At 40.3% G+C, this 21,099-nt stretch overlaps 1 protein-coding gene across 1 annotated transcript in view; it reads left to right on the top strand.

The window, feature by feature from the left end:
• C5 (complement C5) overlaps positions 1-21,099 on the top strand; it is an 87,913-nt gene that overhangs the window by 59,977 nt on the left and 6,837 nt on the right. Inside the window, exons 29-38 of the mRNA XM_080668025.1 lie at positions 1,585-1,790; positions 3,089-3,241; positions 6,554-6,616; positions 9,053-9,134; positions 10,089-10,140; positions 15,691-15,793; positions 16,893-16,967; positions 17,464-17,569; positions 18,832-18,915; positions 20,174-20,263. Of these exons, the coding sequence (XP_080524151.1) occupies positions 1,585-1,790; positions 3,089-3,241; positions 6,554-6,616; positions 9,053-9,134; positions 10,089-10,140; positions 15,691-15,793; positions 16,893-16,967; positions 17,464-17,569; positions 18,832-18,915; positions 20,174-20,263 (1,014 nt within the window). The remainder of the gene's footprint in view (positions 1-1,584; positions 1,791-3,088; positions 3,242-6,553; positions 6,617-9,052; positions 9,135-10,088; positions 10,141-15,690; positions 15,794-16,892; positions 16,968-17,463; positions 17,570-18,831; positions 18,916-20,173; positions 20,264-21,099) is intronic.

Consider the following 21,099-nt stretch of genomic DNA (forward strand, 5'->3'; position numbering starts at 1 on the left):
TCTAAAAGTTTAATAAATCTTACATGAGGTTTATCACCATCTACAAAATGTGACTTATGTCATCATTTAAAAATGACTGAATTTTAACACATATCTCAAAACCACTTATACAATACTTATACTAACACCAAACAAATGTCTTGAGTATTGTAAGATATGGATCATAAAATATATAATTTAAAAGCTAGAAGAGAACTTAGTTCAAATAATATTTGAGCTGGAAGTATCTTTAAACACAAATCTTTCATTCTAAATATAGCAAACCTGAGTCTCTGAAAGGATAACATTTTGTTCAAAGTCATGCAAATAATGGAATCCTGAATTTTAAACAGACACATCAAGTTTTTCACTAATCTTCAAAAATGGTTCCTAAATATGCTTTACAGTTTTTTTTAAATAATTTATTTTAAAAAAGAATTTGAGGTGACAAGTTTAAATTACTAGAACAAAAATGAAAAAATATAATTAGAACCTAATTTATGAAAAGTGCTGCATATATGAAATTACCTTTAGTGCTTTAAATTGGGAGTAAATAATAAAAGACTGAATGAACTCAGGCTTTGGGTGTGATCTCATAATTTCCAGAATGTAATTATTTTCTGTCAAGGAACTTCCTAAGTGCTAAGAGCGATAAAGTTGTCTTTTGTTAATGAGGTGACTTTTGGAAAGTCCTTAGGTAACCTAGGGATGGGGGCTGGTTGCCAGGAGAACCAACCATGTAATTAGAGGGTTGGAGCTTTCAGTACCTGCCACCACCACCAACTTCAGGGAAGGAAAGGGGGGCTGGAGGTTACATTAGTCATCAATGGCCAACGATTTGATCAAACGTGACTATGCAATGAAGCCTCCAAAAAACCCCAAAAGGACAAGGTTCAAAGAGTTTCCAGGTTGGTGAACATGGAGAGATTCAGGCAGAGAAAGTATGGAAGCTCTGTACCTTTTTCCCTTACCTTGCCCTATGAATCTTTTTTGTCTGGCTGTTCGCGAGGCACATCCTTTTATACTAAACCAGTAATTGAGTAAGTAAAATGTTTCTCTGAGTTCTGTAAACTGCTTTAGCAAAGTAATCATACCTGAAGGGAGGGTCTTTGGAACCTCCAATTTATAGCCAGTTGGTCTGATGTACAGGTAACAACACAGGTTTGGGATTAGCATCTGAATTGGAGGATTGGCAGAGAACGCATCTTGTAGGGCTGATTCTTAACCTGTGAAATTTGATGTTATCTATCTCAGAGTAGATAGGGTCAAAGTTGAGTTCAATTCTCCAGCACCCTGCAGGTGTCCAAGAATTGGTTGTTGGTGTGGTGGAAAACCCCTCCCCTATTGGAAATTGAGTCTCAGAACTATCCTTGGCTACCAAAAGATGTGGGCGTTCCATGTGGACCTTTTCAAATAAAGACAAATGGCACTGTATAAAGGGATCTTGTTTTATGTTGGTCACCTTGAAGAATTTTTATAAAAGAATAAGAAACTTCTGGAAATCAGAAGGCCTCTATCGGAAGAAACTGCTAAAAATCTGTTAGAATTGCTATGTCAAATTCACATTTTTAATCATATTAATCTATATGATTTGTTGATGGTTAGGTATTTCATCCAGTTATCGCTTTTGGAAAGATGATCATCAACAGCTGGATAGCCCTGTACCTAACACTGGTACGGCACATATGGTGGAAACCACTGCCTATGCTTTACTTACCATTTTGAACTTGAATGATTTGAATTATGCTAACCCAATCATCAGATGGCTATCTGAAGAGCAGAGGTATGGAGGTGGCTTTTATTCAACCCAGGTAATGTTTCTTTTTCTTATCTCATCCTTCCTCACCACACATTTCACGTTCATTCTGGCATGCTATAGATAGGAGTAAATGACTAGAATCAAAGGACTCTTAAAGGTTATTTTCATTGACACCCTTCTAACACAGAGGAGCAAATCAACTCTGAGAGGTTCATTCAGGGAGTTAGTGGGTGAGTCAAAATAAAAACTCAGTTCTCCTGACTCCATAAGTCAAGCACTTCCTTTATGATTCATAAGTGTATCAGCAATTATGTTATATCCTATGTAATAAACAGTGGCTGCCATGTAGACAAAAGTACTGATGTTCCCTTCCCCTAAAATAAACAAAAAGTGAGAGAAATACAGATTGTTACATGTTTATCTACCAAGGTAAGCTCATTTGAGTACATACGTTTTACATTAAAACTATTATATAGTTGTATAGTATACATCTGTATTCAAGTTTAGTTCAAATGTTAATATCTTCTCTGTTCCCTGGATTTTTTGGGCAATTACAGAGTGTGTGCATATGTATATAAAACTTAGAGCTCCTTGGGTTCTTCAGGATTACTTTAGTGATCATCTAATTCTGGGGGGCAAATGTGTTTCATCTTGGGTACATGTATAGGCTTAGCAGGAGATATTGACTCATTGATTAGCATTGGCTACCAAGGACATGGGCAGACAGGATAGCCTTGTATTTGAAAACTCTGATGTGGTTACATTTCCTGATTTTATAATGAGAAAGAGGAGATCCAGAAAAATTGAGTTCATCCATTTATTCTTTCAACAGATACTTGTTGAATAACTGTCATGTGTGTACTACTAAATGTAATAGATGCCAGGAAAGATATAATACTTTCCCTCCGACTCTTACGTTACAATGGGGAAGGCTAACAAGAAACTATGCATAAAAGTATTACAAATTGAGATGAATGCTCTAAAGGGCAGAAGGGGGAACCTTAAGAAAGGGAAAGGGGAGGTTATTTAGGGCTTCAAGCTGAAGCCTAAGGATGAAAAGAAAATAGTCATGCAAGGAGTTGGAGTCATTCTTCAAAGAGCAACTTGCCTGTAGTCATATACATTCAGGATTGTGGAGAAACTCTCGACCTAAAGCCACACATCCTTCCTGTCCCTGGGGAAGGAGAGAACTTCCTTCCACCTCCACAAGGGGGCCCTTAACCAGTTTCACTCAGTCAGTTGAAGTTTCATCTCCAGACAACACTGCCCCACCCATAAGAAAGGGTACTTGTAAATAGAGAGCATATAAATAAGCTAAACCTGTTTTTGTGCTTTGCTGCTTGTTGATAGGATACAATTAATGCCATCGAGGGCCTGACAGAATATTCACTCCTGACTAAAAAACTCCATCTGAATATGGATATCAGTGTTTCTTACAAGCATAAAGGTGACTTCTACCATTATAAGATAACACAGACGAATTTCCTTGGAAGACCAGTAGAGGTAAATGAAAGATGTTTTATAATATTTTATAGTTGGATGGGACCTTTGAAATCATGTTTCCCCCCTTGTTTTACAAATGTATCTATTCACTACTTAAACAATGAGTGCCTTCTGTGTCCTAAGCAGGGGTGCCTACTTTTTTCTGGCACTAAAGATTCAAAAGTAAAGCTCAAAGAACCTGTGTGTATGTGGGGAGGGAGTGGGGACAGTCATTTAAACCAACAGTGAAAAATATGAGCCTTGATAGATGCATGGAAAGACAGAGAGGGACCTCCTGAGCCAGGCTGAGAAGTAAGAGGAGTTTGTCAAAGGCATCCAGATGGGCAGGTTAAATCTGAAAGAATTTAGCCAGGTGAAGAAATGGAAGAACATTCCAGACATAGAGAATAGCATGCACTAAAGTACAGCAGGAGAATAAGAGAGAAGACAAATTTGGGAGTCCTCCAGTGGTTCCATTTGGCCTAGTCACATATGCAGACTGTGGCTAGATTGGAATTGACCTTTAGGTCCTCCAACAACTTGCCCATGTCCTTAGCTACTACTTCATTTTTAAAAATGAAAACCTTGACAGCCTATGACAATTTCCCAAAGAGAAGGACACATTGGAAAAACTATTAATAATAGTAACTGCCAATATACAGCTTTTTAGTACCTATTTTTCTAATTACCACATTTTAGATTATTTTAAGGTATATTTAAATGTACAAATAACTAGAGATAGTTCTTACTGTCCACATTCTCCACAAATTTGTTTGTGAAAAGCCATAAGCATGGGAAATAAAATTTAAAGTAAAAATTGCAAGCTAATAGCTCATAGCAAATATACAGAGTAAGTACGATTACAGTTGTTCATATTGAAAATAATACAACAATTAATCTATGTATATAAAAACCTAAGCAACTGGCTGACTGGCCCATAGCTATGACACGCACTGACCACCAGGGGGGCAGACACTCAACGCAGGAGCTGTCTAGCTGTGGTGACTTGGCAACTGCGGTTCTCCGGTGATGCACTCAGAACCAGAAAGGAGGGAGCCCAATCCCGGGGTACATCACCCAAGAACTGCCCTCTCTCAATCCAGACTCCTTGGGGGATGTCAGAGAGCCAGTTTTGGTCCGATCCCCGAATCCATGCACCTGGCCTCTAGTAAATAATAATAACATTTAAGAATAAACTCTATTTCATGCACTCTCAACTGTAAGCTCACTTTTGCCCCACCCTGTGTATATATAGAAAGATGGATGTGAATATAGATGTAGATGTAGACATAGACATATTCCAACATTTAAAATTCAGAGATTTCAACCTGGTTTCCAAATTCTTATGCAAAAAAACAAAGATCTAGCAATAGGATGCTGTTAGCAGTGGCATGCATTCTTCAGTTTGTTACAGTCCCCACCAATCATGTGACATACGTATTGGATTTATGTCCATCCTTGCTTTGTGCCTGGGCTGCTGCAGGCATTTGTGGTTGTGGCCCTCAGTTTGGTAACCTTTCCCTGGGAACATTTAGCATTCACCAGACATTCACATTCTGAGCAAGGGTCTGAGCTCTAATGAGGAGCTCTTGGCCTGAAAAGCATGGTAGACCACCATCTGAGGTAGCTGGAATTATTCTTCTCTTGTAGGAATAATGCCAATAAAGGCTTCTTGTCATCTTAAAATAATTTAAACTTCAGCTCATGATGCTGCCTTTGTGTGAAACCTGGACTGTTTTTACCTAGTTTGGAATTCTCTACTCCAGCATTTCCTAAAATGTGTTATATGAAAAAAATGTTTGGTGGGGTACTGTAGTTTAAATGAAGTTAAATAAGTTCTTTAGGACAGGATTCCCTTGTCTTTAATCTGTATGTGACTAAGTGTGGTGATTCTGGGGAAGAATGGGCTATGGGCACAGTGAAGTATACATTTGCCAAACTTACTTGTCACTTATTTGTCCATAGAACACTTCTCTCTTGCAGTATCTTGATTTACTGGCTTTCCAGTAAATGCTGCCGTATTCCATCAGGGAGAACAAGATAGTTGGCCTATTTACCTACATTTACTAAAATTTTGAGGAAGGGCTGACAACCTTTCATTCACACAGAATCCCTATTACTCTAGCAGGGGTCCTCAAACTTTTTAAACAGAGGGCCAGTTCACTGTCCCTCAGACCGTTGGAGGGCGGACTATAGTTTAAAAAAAACCATGAACAAATTCCTATGCGCACTGTGGGCCCGGGACGAGTCGGCTGCTAAGCAGGACAGGCAGCGGCACCGGGCCGGCCAGATGAATGTCCTCGGCAGGCCGCATGTGGCCCGCGGGCCGTAGTTTGAGGACCCCTGCGGGTGATAGGTAAGGGGAAAGGCAGTCTGGCTGCAGCCTTGGAGTGAGCAAAGAACCAACTCTTCAGGCCTCTTGCTCAAAAATGATCTCTCCCATACATTGCACAGATTGGAGAACATTTGTATGATAGCTTTTCTCTGGAAGGAGAACTAATTCAGTTCATGTCTTCAAGTCTCCTCCTAGCAGAGTGGGAAAAAGAGCAGTAGCACCTAAGGATTTGGTAGGCTTGGGTGGGGTGCTAGTGAGTTTGGGAGAGGTGCCAAGGTTTCTATTAACAGAGACCAGAGAAAGTAGAGAAAACAAACCATTAGGAGGTGAAAGAGGTGTGCAAAGCAGAAGGTGGGAGGGGCAAAGAGAGATTACACCTTCTTTAGAGTTATGTTGAAGTTCCCTGTTCTTGCTAATGAAAAGGATCTCCTTTGGCCCTTAGGATGCTAGGCACTGAAAGGAATTTATTTAGTTGGCAAAGGAGGTGAAGATCCAGTTTTACCAGACCAGTGGTCGGCAAACTGCGGCTCGCGAGCCATATGCAGCTCTTTGGCCCCTTGAGTGTGGCTCTTCCACAAAATACCACGGCCTGGGCGAGTCTATTTTGAAGAAGTGGCATTAGAAGTTTAAGTTTAAAAAATTTGGCTCTCAAAAGAAATTTCAATTGTTGAACTGTTGATATTTGGCTCTGTTGACTAATGAGTTTGCCAACCACTGTATCAGACCATAAAAAAATAACAATGTAACCAAAGTGACTTCTGACATGTTGGTGTTGCTAGCTTACTTAGGCTCTTTTAGAAACCTTATTTACATGTAGAAGCGAAAGGAAATTCCAGGATTTTTTACTATGTGCATAGGATCTTCAATGCCTTATCCATTTAATCTCACAAGAGCTTTGAGAGAGGAAGCTGGCAGGTGTCAGCTCACTATTTTCATTGCTCTCCTCCCTCCCTATTAAACAATAAAAGAAAGCATGCTTTCTCCATCCACCTTTCTAGGTGCCTCTCAATGATGACCTCATTGTCCGTAGTGGATATAGCAGTGGCTTGGCTACAGTGCATGTAAGTATTTCATTGAGAACTGACTTACTTGGGAGTTATGTGCTCGCATTAAGTAACATAAAATAAAATAGGGACTTTGCCACAAAGTTAAAAAAAAATCTGTGCTCTGGTAATTATGATTGAAGTAGGATTTATTTATCTAATTCTTTTTAGATATCTTAGTAGCTGTCCTCACAATTTCTTTTTGAAAATGGCTATTTTCAAACCTTGTAAGTATATAGTCTGTATATAATTATACATACAAAGTTGGGCAAAAATAGGTTTCCAGTTGCCTGTATGGAAAATAACATAACAATTAATAAGTAATAATACAAGAATAAACTGTTTCACATACAACTGTAAACCTACTTTTTGCCCCACCCTATATATTATACATATATAATTTTGTGCTTACAGTAGGTCCTCAGGTTACGTCAGAGATCCGTTCCTACGGCGCGACGTAACGCAATTTTCACTGTAAGTTGGAACCCACCTGCATAAGCACCTACGTCACTCACATGGAACACATACACAGCAGTAATGAAGTGAAACAGTAAAAAAAATTTAAAAGAAAGATAACAATTCCTGACCCTTACTTGGGGTAAATAAATAATAAAAAACATAAAGCACATATGTACATATGTCGAAATGATGGAACTTTTTTTTTTATAAATAAATGGGAGATGGCAACATAACCACGAAACGACATACGTCGAGTCCAGCGAAACCCGAGGACTGTACATATGTATGTGTATATTGTACATACATAATCTTATATTTACATATGTATATGCACACACATGTATACATGTTTTCTATGATTAGTAACATAGTCACATCTTATTTATACAGCATCCTTGGGGATTGATATTTATATATATACTAGAGGCCTGATGCATGAAGATTCATGCAAGAATAGGCCTTCCTTCCCCTGGCTGCCGGCACCGCCTTCGCTCTGGCCGGAGCCGCCTTTCAGCCTTCCCATGCTGCTCAGAGGGCCCAGAGTGGCTGGGGACGTGCGGAATGCCTGCATCATCGCCATGGCGATGACATAAGTGTCCCGCCCCACCCCCGGCTGCTCGGCGCCTGTGTATGCAAATTAACCCACCATCTTTGTTGGGTTAATTTGCATATTCACTCCTGATTGGCTGGTGGGTGTCGCAAAGGTATGGTCAATTTGCATCTTACTCTTTTACTAGTGTAGATGTAAGGGCTTAAGTTTCTTTTATTTTAGCCATAGACTACATAGACATTCATAAACAGCTTAGGAAAACTTGCCACTAAATGACTACAATAAAATGAAATATGTGTTCTGAGTATAAATTAACATTCTATTGATTATTTTAATTATGCTTTTATCTTTAACTAGAGGCCTGGTGGACAAATTGGTGCACAGGTGGGGTCTGGCTGGCCCACCCCGATCAGGGCCAATCCGGGCTGGGCCAGATGGGGGGAGGGACCATGGAAGGTTTTCCACCAGCCCTGCCCCCATTCAGGACCTGATCAGGGTGGGCCGATGCGGGGGGAGGGGCCACAGGAGGTTGGCTGGCTGCAATGCGCGTCACAGCAACCGGTCATTCCGGTCGTTTTGGTCTCTTGGCTTTTATATATATAGACTAGAGGCCCGGGGCACGAATTCATGCACGGGTGGGGTCCAGCCAGCCCCACCCCCCCGATTGGGGGCAGTCTGGCTGGGGCAAGGGGCCGTGGGTTGGGCTGGATCGGGGGAGGGGCCGTGGGCAGTTTGCCTGCTGGCCCCGCCCCCAACCAGGATGGGGGTGTCCACTCAGGGGCGGGGCTGGCCAGAGCCAGGCGGTTTTCCAGCCGGCTCTGCCCCCAATTGGGGTGGGGGCGCCTGCTCGGGGGCAGGGCCAGCCAGGGGGAGAGGCTGCAGGCATTCTGGTCATTCCGCTGTCTGGTCAATTTGTTTATTACCCTTTTATTATATAAGATACATTAATTCTTTCAAAGACTGTTTATCAGATTGCATGTGCAGGGGATGGATTGTCCACTTTCTGTCACTTAGTTGCTTCAATAAACCTATTTCTGGCAGCAAACCTGCCCATCCATTCACACCCGTAATTTCTTGTTTACCATGGTGGTATGTGGGCAAGGAGAAAACCACACTTTCTTGTAGTGTTATGTGTAAAATTGGAGTGTACAAGCTCAAAGATGAACATCTTAGGAAGAGTGAGTTGCTCAGATTTAACTGCATGGAATTTAGACCAAGATTCTACCTGGCCAGTTTTTGTTTAATTTGGGCTTCTCAGCTATGTTTCAGGCTGTGGAGTTTGCCAGAAGTCTAGCTGCTGGGGAAATGGGTCTTGATTGTACACCATTTGCACTGGATTTTGAAAAATGATACTTCAAGCATCCCATTTACAACAGCAGTCCTACCAGAATACCTTTTTCACTTTCCCACTTTAAATATAATCTTATTTACTTGTCCCAATGCAGGTAGCAACTGTGGTTCACAAAATTGGTACCTCTGAGGAATTTTGCAGCTTTTATTTGAAAATTGACACCCAGGATATGGACGGTAAAACAGCATGATTTACACTATAATTTTGCCTAAGCATACAGAGTGTCTGAGAGCTTCCCTGAATAGGAAAATGTACTGGCCCCAAAATAAAAATTTCTTCATCAAACTCTTTAGCAGATTGACATCAGAGTAAACATTACATTTATTATAATAGAAGTAACTCCTTAAGAACAGTTAGAAACTGATATTAAGTAACTTAATAACTAAACTAAAAGTATGCACTATTGATCAAGTAATTGTTTTACTCTTTAAGAATGCTAATTTCAGATATTTGAATTTGTTACTTTAGTGTCAATGTTCCATTCTAGAACCCTGAATTTCCCTATCATCCTGTTGGATTCCACCCCTTACCCTTTCTGTATTCCAAGGTTCTGACAAATACACATTTCTCTGCCTCCATCTTCAATTTGGCCTCACCAGCTTTTATTAATGTACCCTTTTTCTATGCGTGGCCTTCATGTCCCTCTTCTGGTGGGTTAGTTCTCCCTTTTCAGTCCAAAAGCGAGTCCACATGCACACTCCAGTCCTCCTCTAAGTGTGACCCCAGGGTTAGGGTGTGTGCTACTCCTCTGTCCTGATGGCTTTCCTGTGTGGCTCAGAGGCCTTTTCCTACATGAAACCTTCCAACTACCCATGAATCCAGGCATCTGCTTTTCCTACCTACAACTTCCCCCAAACATGTTACCCATACATATTTACCTTAAATGACTCCTTCCTTAAATTATAAGTTATTTGAGAGCAGCATATTGTTCTGATTTAAAGACTTATTGGTATTGTCTATAGCCATGAATTTTCATTAAAATCACAAGTGCAACTTCCAAATCACAAATAACTTTTAAGTGTGTTCAGAGTCCTGCTCATTAATGATTCTGTTCAGACCAGTTAAAAACAGTTAAAAACAGCTTATTCTCCTTTTTGTTTGTTTGCTTGTTTGTTTGTTGTGTGTGACAGCATCCAACTTCAGAGACACCTCGGAATACAAGCGCCTAGTAGCATGTGCCAGGTGAGTGCATTTCCACAGAGGGGACTGTAGACTTCAAGATCTCACATTTACCATTATATTATTGCTTTACATCTTTTTTAATTTTAAGGTGCAAAGTTGTTCACTTGTTCAAATGTAGAACATAACAGGTATTTTTAAATAGCTATTTACTATACAAACCAGTTTCATTTTTTGCTCATATATAGTTTTTCCTCCTGTTTCTGGCCATTTTCTAGTTCAAACACTCTAATTATTATTTATTATTATTATTATTATTTGTCTTTCAGAAAGGTAGAAATGTGATGTAAGTATTAGGAAAAGGAAAAGAAACCCATTCTCTCATAAGCAGCTCCTACTCTCTTATTTAGAAAGATCACATTTGCCCAGCAAAATCCCTGGCCAGTATCAGCCAGTGGTTCTCAGCTCAGGCTACACATAGAAGACAGGTGGAGAGCTTTTAGAACTGTCCAAAAATCCAGCCTCACCCACGGAGGTCATTCTAATGGTAGCCAGGGTTGAGAACCACTGATGCTGTGCTATCTGCCCACTAAATTGGCTACTCTGTTTGTTTTCTATTGCTGCTAGGTAACAATTTACCACAAATTTATTTTTAAATATATTTTTATTGATTTCAGAGAGAAGAAGGGAGAGGGAGAGAGAGAAGTATCAATAATGAGAGAGTCATTGATAGGCTGTCTCCTGCACACCCCCCACTGGGGATCGAGCCTGCAATCCGAACATGTGCCCTGATGGGGGAATCAAACCATGATCTCCTGGTTCATAGGTTGACGTTCAACCCCAGAGCCACACCGGCTGGTCAATTTACCACAAATTTAATGCTTAAAACAACCCAAGTTTATTCTCATAATTCTGAAGTTTGGAAGTCTTAAAATCAAGGTGTCATCAGGGCTGCATTCCTTCTGGATGCTCTAAAAGAGAATCCTCTTCCAGATTCTAGAGGTCACCTTCCTCCATCCTTGAAGCCAGGAGCACAGCATCTTCCAATCTGTCTCTCTGACTCTGACTCCTGCTTCCATCATCATATTTCTTCTGACTCTCCTGCTTCTTTCCTTATAAAAGACCTTGTGATTACATTGGGACCACCCACATAATCCAAAATAATCTCCCTATCTCAAGATCTTCAATATAATCACATCTGCAGGTCCCCTTTGCTGTGTAAGGTAACCAATTCACAGGTTCTGAAGGTTAGGATCTGGTCATCTTTGGGAGCCATTATTCTCCTTACCACACCCACCATCCTAAATTGTTTATGAAAATATGTATATATTCTTTAATGATCACACAGAGTGAATCGATTAGTGGCAGAGCCAGGACTTGTTTAAATAATTGGTTAGTGGCAGACCCAGGACAGGCTTCTTCCCTCTTCTTTTCATCAGCCTTTAGTACTTCCTGTTATGTCCTATTTCCTAAATTCTTCCTATTCTCAACAACAGTGATTTCTACTGATATTGTGCTCTTTTTACTTACAATCACACTTGATGTCAAATCACTCAGTATAGGTGACTTAGAAATTCCATAGTGTTGTATTACTAGAGCTGAAATGGATTTTAACATCATATAACCTTTAATTTAGAAACAAAGAGCTGAGACCCAAAGAGGTGAACTAACCTGCCGAGTTCTCACAAAGTTAGAGGCTGAGGTAGGGCTTCAAACCCCAGACCCTGACACCCAGTTTAGTATCTAAACCACCTCCTTTAATCAGTGAATCTCAGACCACTGACCTCAAGGAACAGCACATTATTTCTCACTTCCTCCTTCCCAGCCATTTCCCACCTGTGTTTGTGGTCCCAACCCAGTCACTCTCTTCTCAGGATTCCTTCACCAGCCCGCCTGCTCACAATCCCTCCTTCCTTCCTTGGCCAATCTCTACTCCCCATCCAACTATCCCAATCCTCCCTTATTCTCTAAGGTCTTTCCATTAAGATAACCCTTTCCCAGGCAGTGTCATTCCTCCTAACTTCCATTGGGTACCTCTCTTCTGTGGCAGGGGTGTGATCACAGTTGTCTTTAAATCCATAACACTTGTCACTGAGAGGCGTGCACAAGCATGTTTTGGGCAGAGCTAGAATCAATGCACAGGACCCTATAGGGGGACCCTAGAGTGGGCACAAGAAGCACTCTCTGATAGTGGAGCTGGACACAGCCTCTGCCATGAAGTGCCTAAGCGACCTTTGGTAAATCAGCTTACTTCTCTGGCTTCTTCTGTAAAGAAAGGATATTGCAGGGGGTTGGAGGGGGGGTGGAAGGGGAGGGAGAAGAAAGGATATTGGATAATCAGAGCTCAGTGTCCTCCAGTTCTGTTTCCCAACTCTACTATATACAGGGTGGGGCAAAGTAGGGTTATAGTTGTTTGTATGGAAATAATACAATAATTAATAAATAATAATACAAGAATAAATTCTGTGTTTTACTAACTCACAACTGTAAACCTACTTTTGCCCCACCCTGTATAAAAAGGCTCTCATCAAAAACTCATTTGTTTGCATTCATTGACAGGAGGCCTAATTCCAGATTGTTAATACACAAAAGAAAGCAAATAGAGATGTAATATTGAATATTCTATAGTTTGGTTTTTGTAAACTGGGGACAGAATGTTCAAAAAAGCCAGATGGAATATGTCTTTGGCTCTGTGATGCTGAAGTTACATTGGATAAGTAACTGTGTAGTACTGATTCGGCTCTGTGATGCTGAAGTTACATTGGATAAGTAACTGTGTAGTACTGATTCATGTGAAGAATTCTTTGCCTCCTAATATTCTCTCTCCTGATTAAAAAAAAAAAAAATGCCAACACACAGTTTCTGTGTTCAGAGGGCCTCTTTCGTGTACTTAGCTTTTTACAACCTCTCTGTTGCATTCATAAGAAAGAAAAAAGGGATTTATTTCTCTCCTTCTCTTGGAACAAAATGCCTTTGGGAAAGTGTGCTGTCTTTGGCAGCAGGCAAAGGGCTTCTTGAAAGAAAGGTTTCTGTTCTGTGGTTGAAACCGTCACCATGGTAATCAGTCATCAAGGCTCCAGCAACTTTTCATAGAAACTTTCCTTTCAGGAGGCCCCTTTCCAAACTGTTGACAAAGTATTTGCATCTATGAGCAAGAGTTCTCTACTTCTGGTGACACCCATTCAATTAGGGACATGTCCAGATGTCATATTACATCCCAAGTTGCTTTATATTCTGTTTAAATTGTTAACTTGGTGGGGAATGGAGTTAAATTTTTATAAGCCAGAAATTTTATAATATTTTAAATTATTATGGTAAATATTACACCTAGAACTTTAAATAGGGTCTGCTTCATATGTGCGCTATGAAGTGTGATTGGGGACAAGAGATCCTCTGCCAACTCACTAACTCAAAAAATACCTCCCATTTCACTTATACTTATTCCTTTAGGTGAGATCAGTTCATTTTCCCTCTTATAAAGCTGGTTTCCCAGTTTCTTCCTTTAATCCTGGCTGTTCTTCCAACCTCCACTCTTCCCCCACCCCCTCACCTGAGGATATGTTTATTGATTTTAGAGAGAAAGGAAGGGAGAGAGAGAGAGAAACATTGATTGTTGCCTCCTCTGTGTGCCCTGACCAGGGATGGAACCCACAACCTAGGTTGATGCCCTGCCCAGAAAACAACCCCACAACCTTTTTGGTGTATGGGACAATGCTCCAACCAATTCAGCCACCTGGTCAGGGCCCAAGCTCTACTCTTGAATGTCCAGCTACCTCTGAAGCATCTCGAGATGAAGCTAGAACCTGTAACTCAATCTTTGCAGAACCACACTCACTATGTTCCTGTCCCCAGTCTCAGACCCACCAGCTTGCTTCGTTTTTAATCTTCTAACTCTGCTTAAAACTTTGGAATTTTATTTATTTATTTTAAAATATATTTTATTGATTTTTTACAGAGAGGAAGGGAGAGGGATAGAGAGTTAGAAACATCGACGAGAGGGAAACGTTGATCAGCTGCCTCCTGCACACCCCCCACTGGGGATGTGCCCGCAACCGAGGCACATGCCCTTGACCGGAATCGAACCCAGGACCCCTCAGTCCACAGGCCGACACTCCATCCACTGAGCCAAACCGGCCAGGGCAAAACTTTGGAATTTTAAAGATAAATTTAAGACACAAGTTTATACTTCTTCATAGTGAATTTTAGAAATAAGAAAATGAGCTCTAAAATGGGAAGATGGTTGTGGAAAACTCTCAGCAGAACTGGGATAAAACCCAAGTTTCCTGAATCCCAATTTCAATGTTCTTCTCTCTCTTACCAGAAAAAAACCCCCACAAAATAGCAAATCTTCCTTTTTATTCCCTTTGCTTTACTCCTTAGATTTTCCACAAGCACAATTCCTAGACAAAGGATAGTCCTTAAAACATTTTTTGTGGCAGAATAGTACTCCATTGTGTAAATGTACCACAGTTTTTTATACACTTATCTATTGATGAACACTTGGGCTGCTTCCACATCTTGGCTACTGTACATACCACTGCAAAAAACATAGAAGTACACGTATTCTTTTGAATTAGTGTTTCATGTTTCTTTGGATAAATTCCCAAAAGTGGAATTGCTGGGACATACGGCAGTTCCATTTTTAGTTTTTTGAGATAATTCCATAATGCTTTCTACAGTGGCTGCACCAGTCTGCATCCCCACCAACAGCGCACAAGGGTTCCATTTTCTCCACATGCTTACCAACACTTTTACCCTTTGCAACAGGATGGATGGACCTGGAAAACATTATGCTAAATGAAATAAGCCAGTCAGAGAAAGACAAGTACCATATGATTTCACTCATATGTGGAATTTCATGAACAAACTGAACTACCAAGCAAAATAGAGACAGACTCATAGAGAGTGGGCAGACAGCTCTGGTGGGGAGATTGAGCAAAAAAAAAAATAAAAAAGAGAACTCGTGGACATGGACAACAGTGTGGTGATTGCAGAGGTGGAGGGAGGTGGGTGGAAGTGGAAAAGGGCATAGAAGGGATAAATAGTGATGGAAAAAAAAACATACATTTTTTAAAAAATAAATTGCCTATTGTGGAAAATTTAGAAAATAGTGAAAAGTTTAGAAAAGAAGTAATCACTTGTAATCTCACAATGCAGAAAAATAGCTGCTAATATTTTAGTGTATTTCCTTCCAGTATTTTCCTGACCATGCTTATTGAGTCTTTTTACAATATACAACTAATTTTCTTCTTTCAATATGCTCTGTTGGATAAAGAACTAAAATGAGAACTAAAATGCAGCTCTGAGGTGAAGCAGTAATGTAACTGACCTTCAATCAAGTGCCTTACTCTCATCCTCAGTTTCCTCATGTAGTTAAGAGCTTGGACTGAATGGTTTTTATTAATTCTACCAGCTCTATTGAGATTATTGTTCAAGTGAGTAAAGAGTTAGTATAGATTATTAAAAGGCCTCTTGAAACTAAAAATTCAGAGATTGACATGCATATGTTATAGTGGAGATCCAACTTTGAAAATGAAAACCTACCAAGGAATATAGCCTTTTCTTAAAGAATCTTATCTATTTATTTACTCCATTTTATAATCTCTATTTTAGCTACAAACCCAGTGGAGACGAATCATCATCCGGATCCTCCCATGCAGTGATGGATATCTCTTTGCCTACTGGAGTCAATGCAAACACAGAAGACTTAAGAGCTGTAAATCTTTTTGTATATTGTTATGAATTCTTGGTTTTCTTTACTGCATTATTTTACAAAGTTATTTCCTCTAATTCAAGTAAGTCACTTTCAAAGAATCACCCAGAATATTCTTTCCAAATCAACAACCTACCTAAGTTTTGATTTTTCAGTGAAGCTGTTGCTGGTGTAAATGGGTTCTTGCAGTGCAGTGAGAAAAGAATTTCAAAGGCACACATGTGGGAGAAATTTAGTAGTGGCAAGATTTGTTGGAGTGAAGGGACACAACAAGCCCTCATGGATGTAGAGCAAGCATGTCAAACTCAAAGGCTAACAAGGGCCAAATAAACGAGGCATGCTGTCTGCAGGCCACTAGTTTGACATGCTTGATGTAGAGGGTGGGCAGGCTCTAACAACTGCTCCGAGGTCCTTGATAATCTTCCATATATTTTCTTGGTTTTCAGAAGGAGCAGGCTTGTTTTCATCTATCCAATCTACTTCCTGGGTTTTCCCAGGCTTGGATTGGTCCCTCCACCTAATTAATTCCTTTCCTGGATCTTCTGGCATTCCATGCCCTTATCCAATCTGATTCTTTTCCCAGATTTCCCCAGGCTAGACTCCACCCCTTCATGGTGTCATTTGGCTCCTACTGCGAGAGCTCCAAAGTTCTGCAGTCATCTGGTTTCTACTGTGCATGAACTTTCCTTACCCTTCACCATCTTGGCTTCTATATGCACCTAGTGCCCTGCCTTATTTATCCCTCCCTCGGTAATCCAGGCTACCTTCCTGCTTCAGAGTGAATCAGGCTTAATGTCCAATTCAGCTCCCTAGGAGTCAGGGGATATTCTATGTGATTTCAGTAGATTATTAATGTCTGATTCCATTTGCTCCCTTTTGTAACTAACTCACTATCTATGCTAACAAAGTGAGGACATATATTTCCATGGCACAAAAACTGTGAGTGCATGTGATAGCATGTTCCAACTTTTTCAAGAGGAGGAGCCCCACTTTTTTTAATAGTGGTTTATGTCACCATTATCTAACATCTCATTACCAGATGAATGCATTTAAACAAAAAGATCATAAAATTAAATTCAAGCTTTTCTCTTTCCTCCCTTAGCTTGTAGAAGGGGTGGATCAACTATTAACTGACTACCAAATCAAAGATGGGCATGTTATTCTGCAACTGAATTCGGTAAGTTCCACCTCCCATCATTCTTTATTTACTGCTAGAGGCCCAGCACATGAAATTCGTGCACTCGGGAGGGGGGGGGGTCCCTCAGCCCGGATTGTGAGAGGGTTCCGGCCAGACTGAGGGACCCCACTGGTGCACGATCAGGGCCAGGGCAGGACATGGGAGGTTGGCCAGCCATGGAGGGACCTCGGGAGGGCTCCAGGGTGTGTCTGGCCCATCTCACTCAGTCCCTATTGACCAGACCCCAGCAGCAAGCTAACCTACTGGTTGGAGTGTCTGCCCCCTGGTGGTCAGTGCATGTCATAGCAAGCAGTTGAGTGGCCTTAGCATATCATTAGCATATTACACTTTGATTGGTTGAACAGATGACTGGATGACAGGACCCTTAGCATATTAGACTTTTATTATATAGGGTTACTATTCAAAATGAACAAGCTAAAATATTATCAGTTTCTTCTTTCTCATAATTTCCTTAAACCTTGAATTTGCCAAACAGATTCCTTCCAATGAGTTTGTTTGTGTTCGATTTCGGATAATTGAATTTTTTCAAGTTGGGTTTCTGAGTCCTGCTACTTTCACGGTGTATGAATACCACAGACCAGGTAACCAACTCTACTCTGAAATTTCTTCAGAGGACTACTTTGTATTTATTACAAAACCATTAGAAATCCACTAGAGGCCTATTGCCTCTCCCAGGACTCTTCACAAAAGTCCCAACTTATACATACAAACTACAGCATGACTGAATAAATCATTTCACCTCTCTGGCCCTTCATTTCTTCATTTTAAAAAATAACTGGATTAGTTTGCTCCCAGTTCTTTTTTCTTTTCTTTTCTTTTGGTTAATCCTTATCCGAGGATAGTTTTTCCATTGATTTTCAGAGAGAATGGAAGGGAGGGAGGGACTGAGGGAGGGAGGGAGAGAGAGAAGATCAAACCAGCAACCCATGCCCTTGACCAGGAATCGAACCTGGAACCCTTCAGTGCGTGGGGCGACACTCTAACCGCTGAGAACTTCAGCCAGGGCAGATTATTCCCAGCTTTTAAATTCTTTGCCTCATTTTCATTGAACCTCTCCTTTTTAGAGAAGTCCATTTAGTCTACAACTTTTTTAATTCTCTCAGAATCAACTTCTATTCCATCTATAGTCTCATCATATTTTGCAGAGTACTCTATTAGAGTAGTTGCCACCTTCACATTGCATTGTAGTTACTTGTTTGCATATCTTTCTCACCAGCCCAGATGGAATGTTTTCATCTGTTGTGTCCCTAGTATCTAACACAGTGTCAGGTACATAATGTGTATTGATAAATGTTGAATGAATGACCAATATTTGGCCACTTCTGAGAATATTAAGTGATTGGAGAGTTCTCTGATTCACAGGACAGATGACTCTACTTTGGACAGTTCTACTTCTTAGAAAAATTTTAGAGTGAACCAAACTCTGACACCCATTCATTCTAGTTTTAACTACTGAAATCACATAGAACATACTTAACCCCTCCTCCCCTTCAGAGATAAACACACACACACACTTGTTTTCTTCTCCAGCCTAGACAAATACAATTCTTTCAATAGACTCTCATTTAACATAGTGTATTTCCTTTCATTCATGGAAGCACCAAATATTTTCATTCTAAGAAATGAATATTGAACAGTAAAATTTCAAGCACAAAAGGGAAGATCATTTTGAGGGGCCATGCTAGGATAAGGAATTCAAAATTTAACCACCATGAGCCTTACCTACAAAAAGAATGGTTTGGAATTGGTGATCTCCAAGACACCATGGGCGAGATTCACAGGGTGGTAAATGTGTTGTACACTGATCAAGCCCCCTTTTCTAACCATGCTTTCATTGCCACAGATAAAAAGTGCACCATATTTTATAGTACATCCAAAAGCCAACTTCAGAAAGTCTGTGAAGGAGCAACGTGCAAATGTGTAGAAGGTAAATGTCATTTAACATGTTTAGGATGTATGCTTGTTTAAAGCAGCCACTCATAATCTGGGGCTATTCTGGAAGAAGCTATCTGACAAATAGAGGTATATCAGAAATAAAAATGCAATCTCTGATAATTGAAAGCTGATGCCTTGAGCACTGTAACGCTACTTCTCAACAACTTCTGAACAACCTGATGTTTTCTACTGTACAGATAGTTGTTCACTATTAGAGGGATAACAGGATGTGAAATTCTTACTTTTCACTTGGTCTTTCTCATGTAATAGGTCCACAGCCTAACAGAATAGAGGCTCCCCTTTCTTTCCCTTGTTCCTCCCCAATCAGTGAATTCTCCATTCAATCTTTTATAAATCCAAGACAGCTTTCTTGGCCAAGAAAAAGACCCAGAACTCACAAATAATCAACTGACTCCATGAGAGTTGGGGTTGGTTTGGTTTTATTTTGTTTTTCTAAATCTTTAATCTAAATATATATAAAAGCCTAAGCGACCAGTGTGACAGAACGACTGGAACGACTGGTCGACAGGTTGCTATGATGCACACTGACCACCAGGGGCAGATGCTCAATGCAGGAGCTGCCCCCTGGTGGTCAGTGCGCTCCCACAGTGGGAGCGCCACTCAGCCAGAAGCCGGGCTTATGGCTGGTGAGCGCAGCTGTGGTGGTGGGAACCTCTCCCGCCTCTATGGCAGCACTACCACCAAGTAGCAGTGGCAGCAGCAGGCACAGCAGGGGTCCAGAATGAGCGGCAGCAGAACTGCACCCTGTCCCAGCTGGGTCTCCTCCCCAGCAGTCCGACATCCCCTGAGGGGTCCCGGATTGTAAGAGGGTGCAGGCCAGACTGAGGGACCCTACCCATGCACAAATCTGTGCACTGGGCCTCTAATATGTACATATTTCTTGGGTACTTGTTGCATCGTTTTATATCTGTAAATCAGTGAAGTTATCATTTTGTTCCTTCAAGGGATTTTTCATTATACTTAAAATGGGAAAATTTCCTCCATTCTTCAGTGGAAGCATCTACATTTCTGAAAAGCTGAATGTGAAGTGACTATCCATTTTAAGAATAAGTCTCATGTTCAAGATTTCGTTTTTATTTATTTTGTTTTTGCTTTATATAATGTTTAGGAATCTGGTATTTATAATATTATATTTGATTGTCTCAGGGCTCATGGGCACTGTTTACTCCCATAGAGAGTGTCTGCTTCCTTGGAAGCATTAACCTTTTACCATTTTTCACAAAATCCAGCTGACTGTGGACAAATGCAGCCAGAATTGGATCTGACAATCTCTGCAGATACTAGAAAAGAAACAGCATGTAAACCAGAGATTGCATACGGTAAGTTCAAAAGTTTAATATATAGTTCCATTAAACATGACATTTTACGAATACAAAATCAGTTAGGAAGACCAATAACTTTATGTAGTGATTATATGGATACAACAGTACATGTATTCCTTTGAAGAAAAATGCCAGCAGTTTTTAGCATTAACATGCAAAGTTATTTATTCTTCAGCAAGAAACGTGATTTTCATTAAAAATGATGGAAGTGACTTGCACACCTAGCCAAGATACTTTACCCCCATATATCCCATTGAATTAAGGGCGCTTAAACATATTCAAAGACAATTTTTTCCAGTCTTCACCAAAGTAAATGTTTTTTACTGATTTTTAGAAAGAGAGGGAGGAAGGGAGAGAGGGAGAGACACATCGATGTGAGAGAGAAACATAGATTGTTTGCTTCCCATATGCACCCTTAGGTGGGGATCCAACATGCAACCCAGATTTGTACTAGTATATGCCCTGGCTGGGAATCTAACCTGCAGTACTTTGGACCCTCCAACCAGCTGAGCCACCCAGCCAGGGCTCAAAGACAATTTTTGAGAAGTCACAAAGGTGTAAGATTTCACTACTTACTGTATTCTTCCAGTTGATGGAGCAGAGGTGGAGACAAAGTTGGTTTTAGGGTTTGGGTGTCTTTTTTTTAATCTCTTCAAAGACATAGTAAAACATCAATACTAAATAATTTTAATATATATAGAATTTAAATCCATGTTTTAGACCCTCCATTTCAAAAAAAGCATCTCCTGGTTTTTTAGAGGTCAGCTCTAAATTAAATAAATTAAATAATTTTAATATACATAGAATTTAAATCCATGTTTGAGACTCTCCAT

Source organism: Plecotus auritus (assembly GCF_963455305.1).
Source record: "Plecotus auritus genome assembly, chromosome: 5".
Classification (NCBI taxonomy): domain Eukaryota; kingdom Metazoa; phylum Chordata; class Mammalia; order Chiroptera; family Vespertilionidae; genus Plecotus; species Plecotus auritus.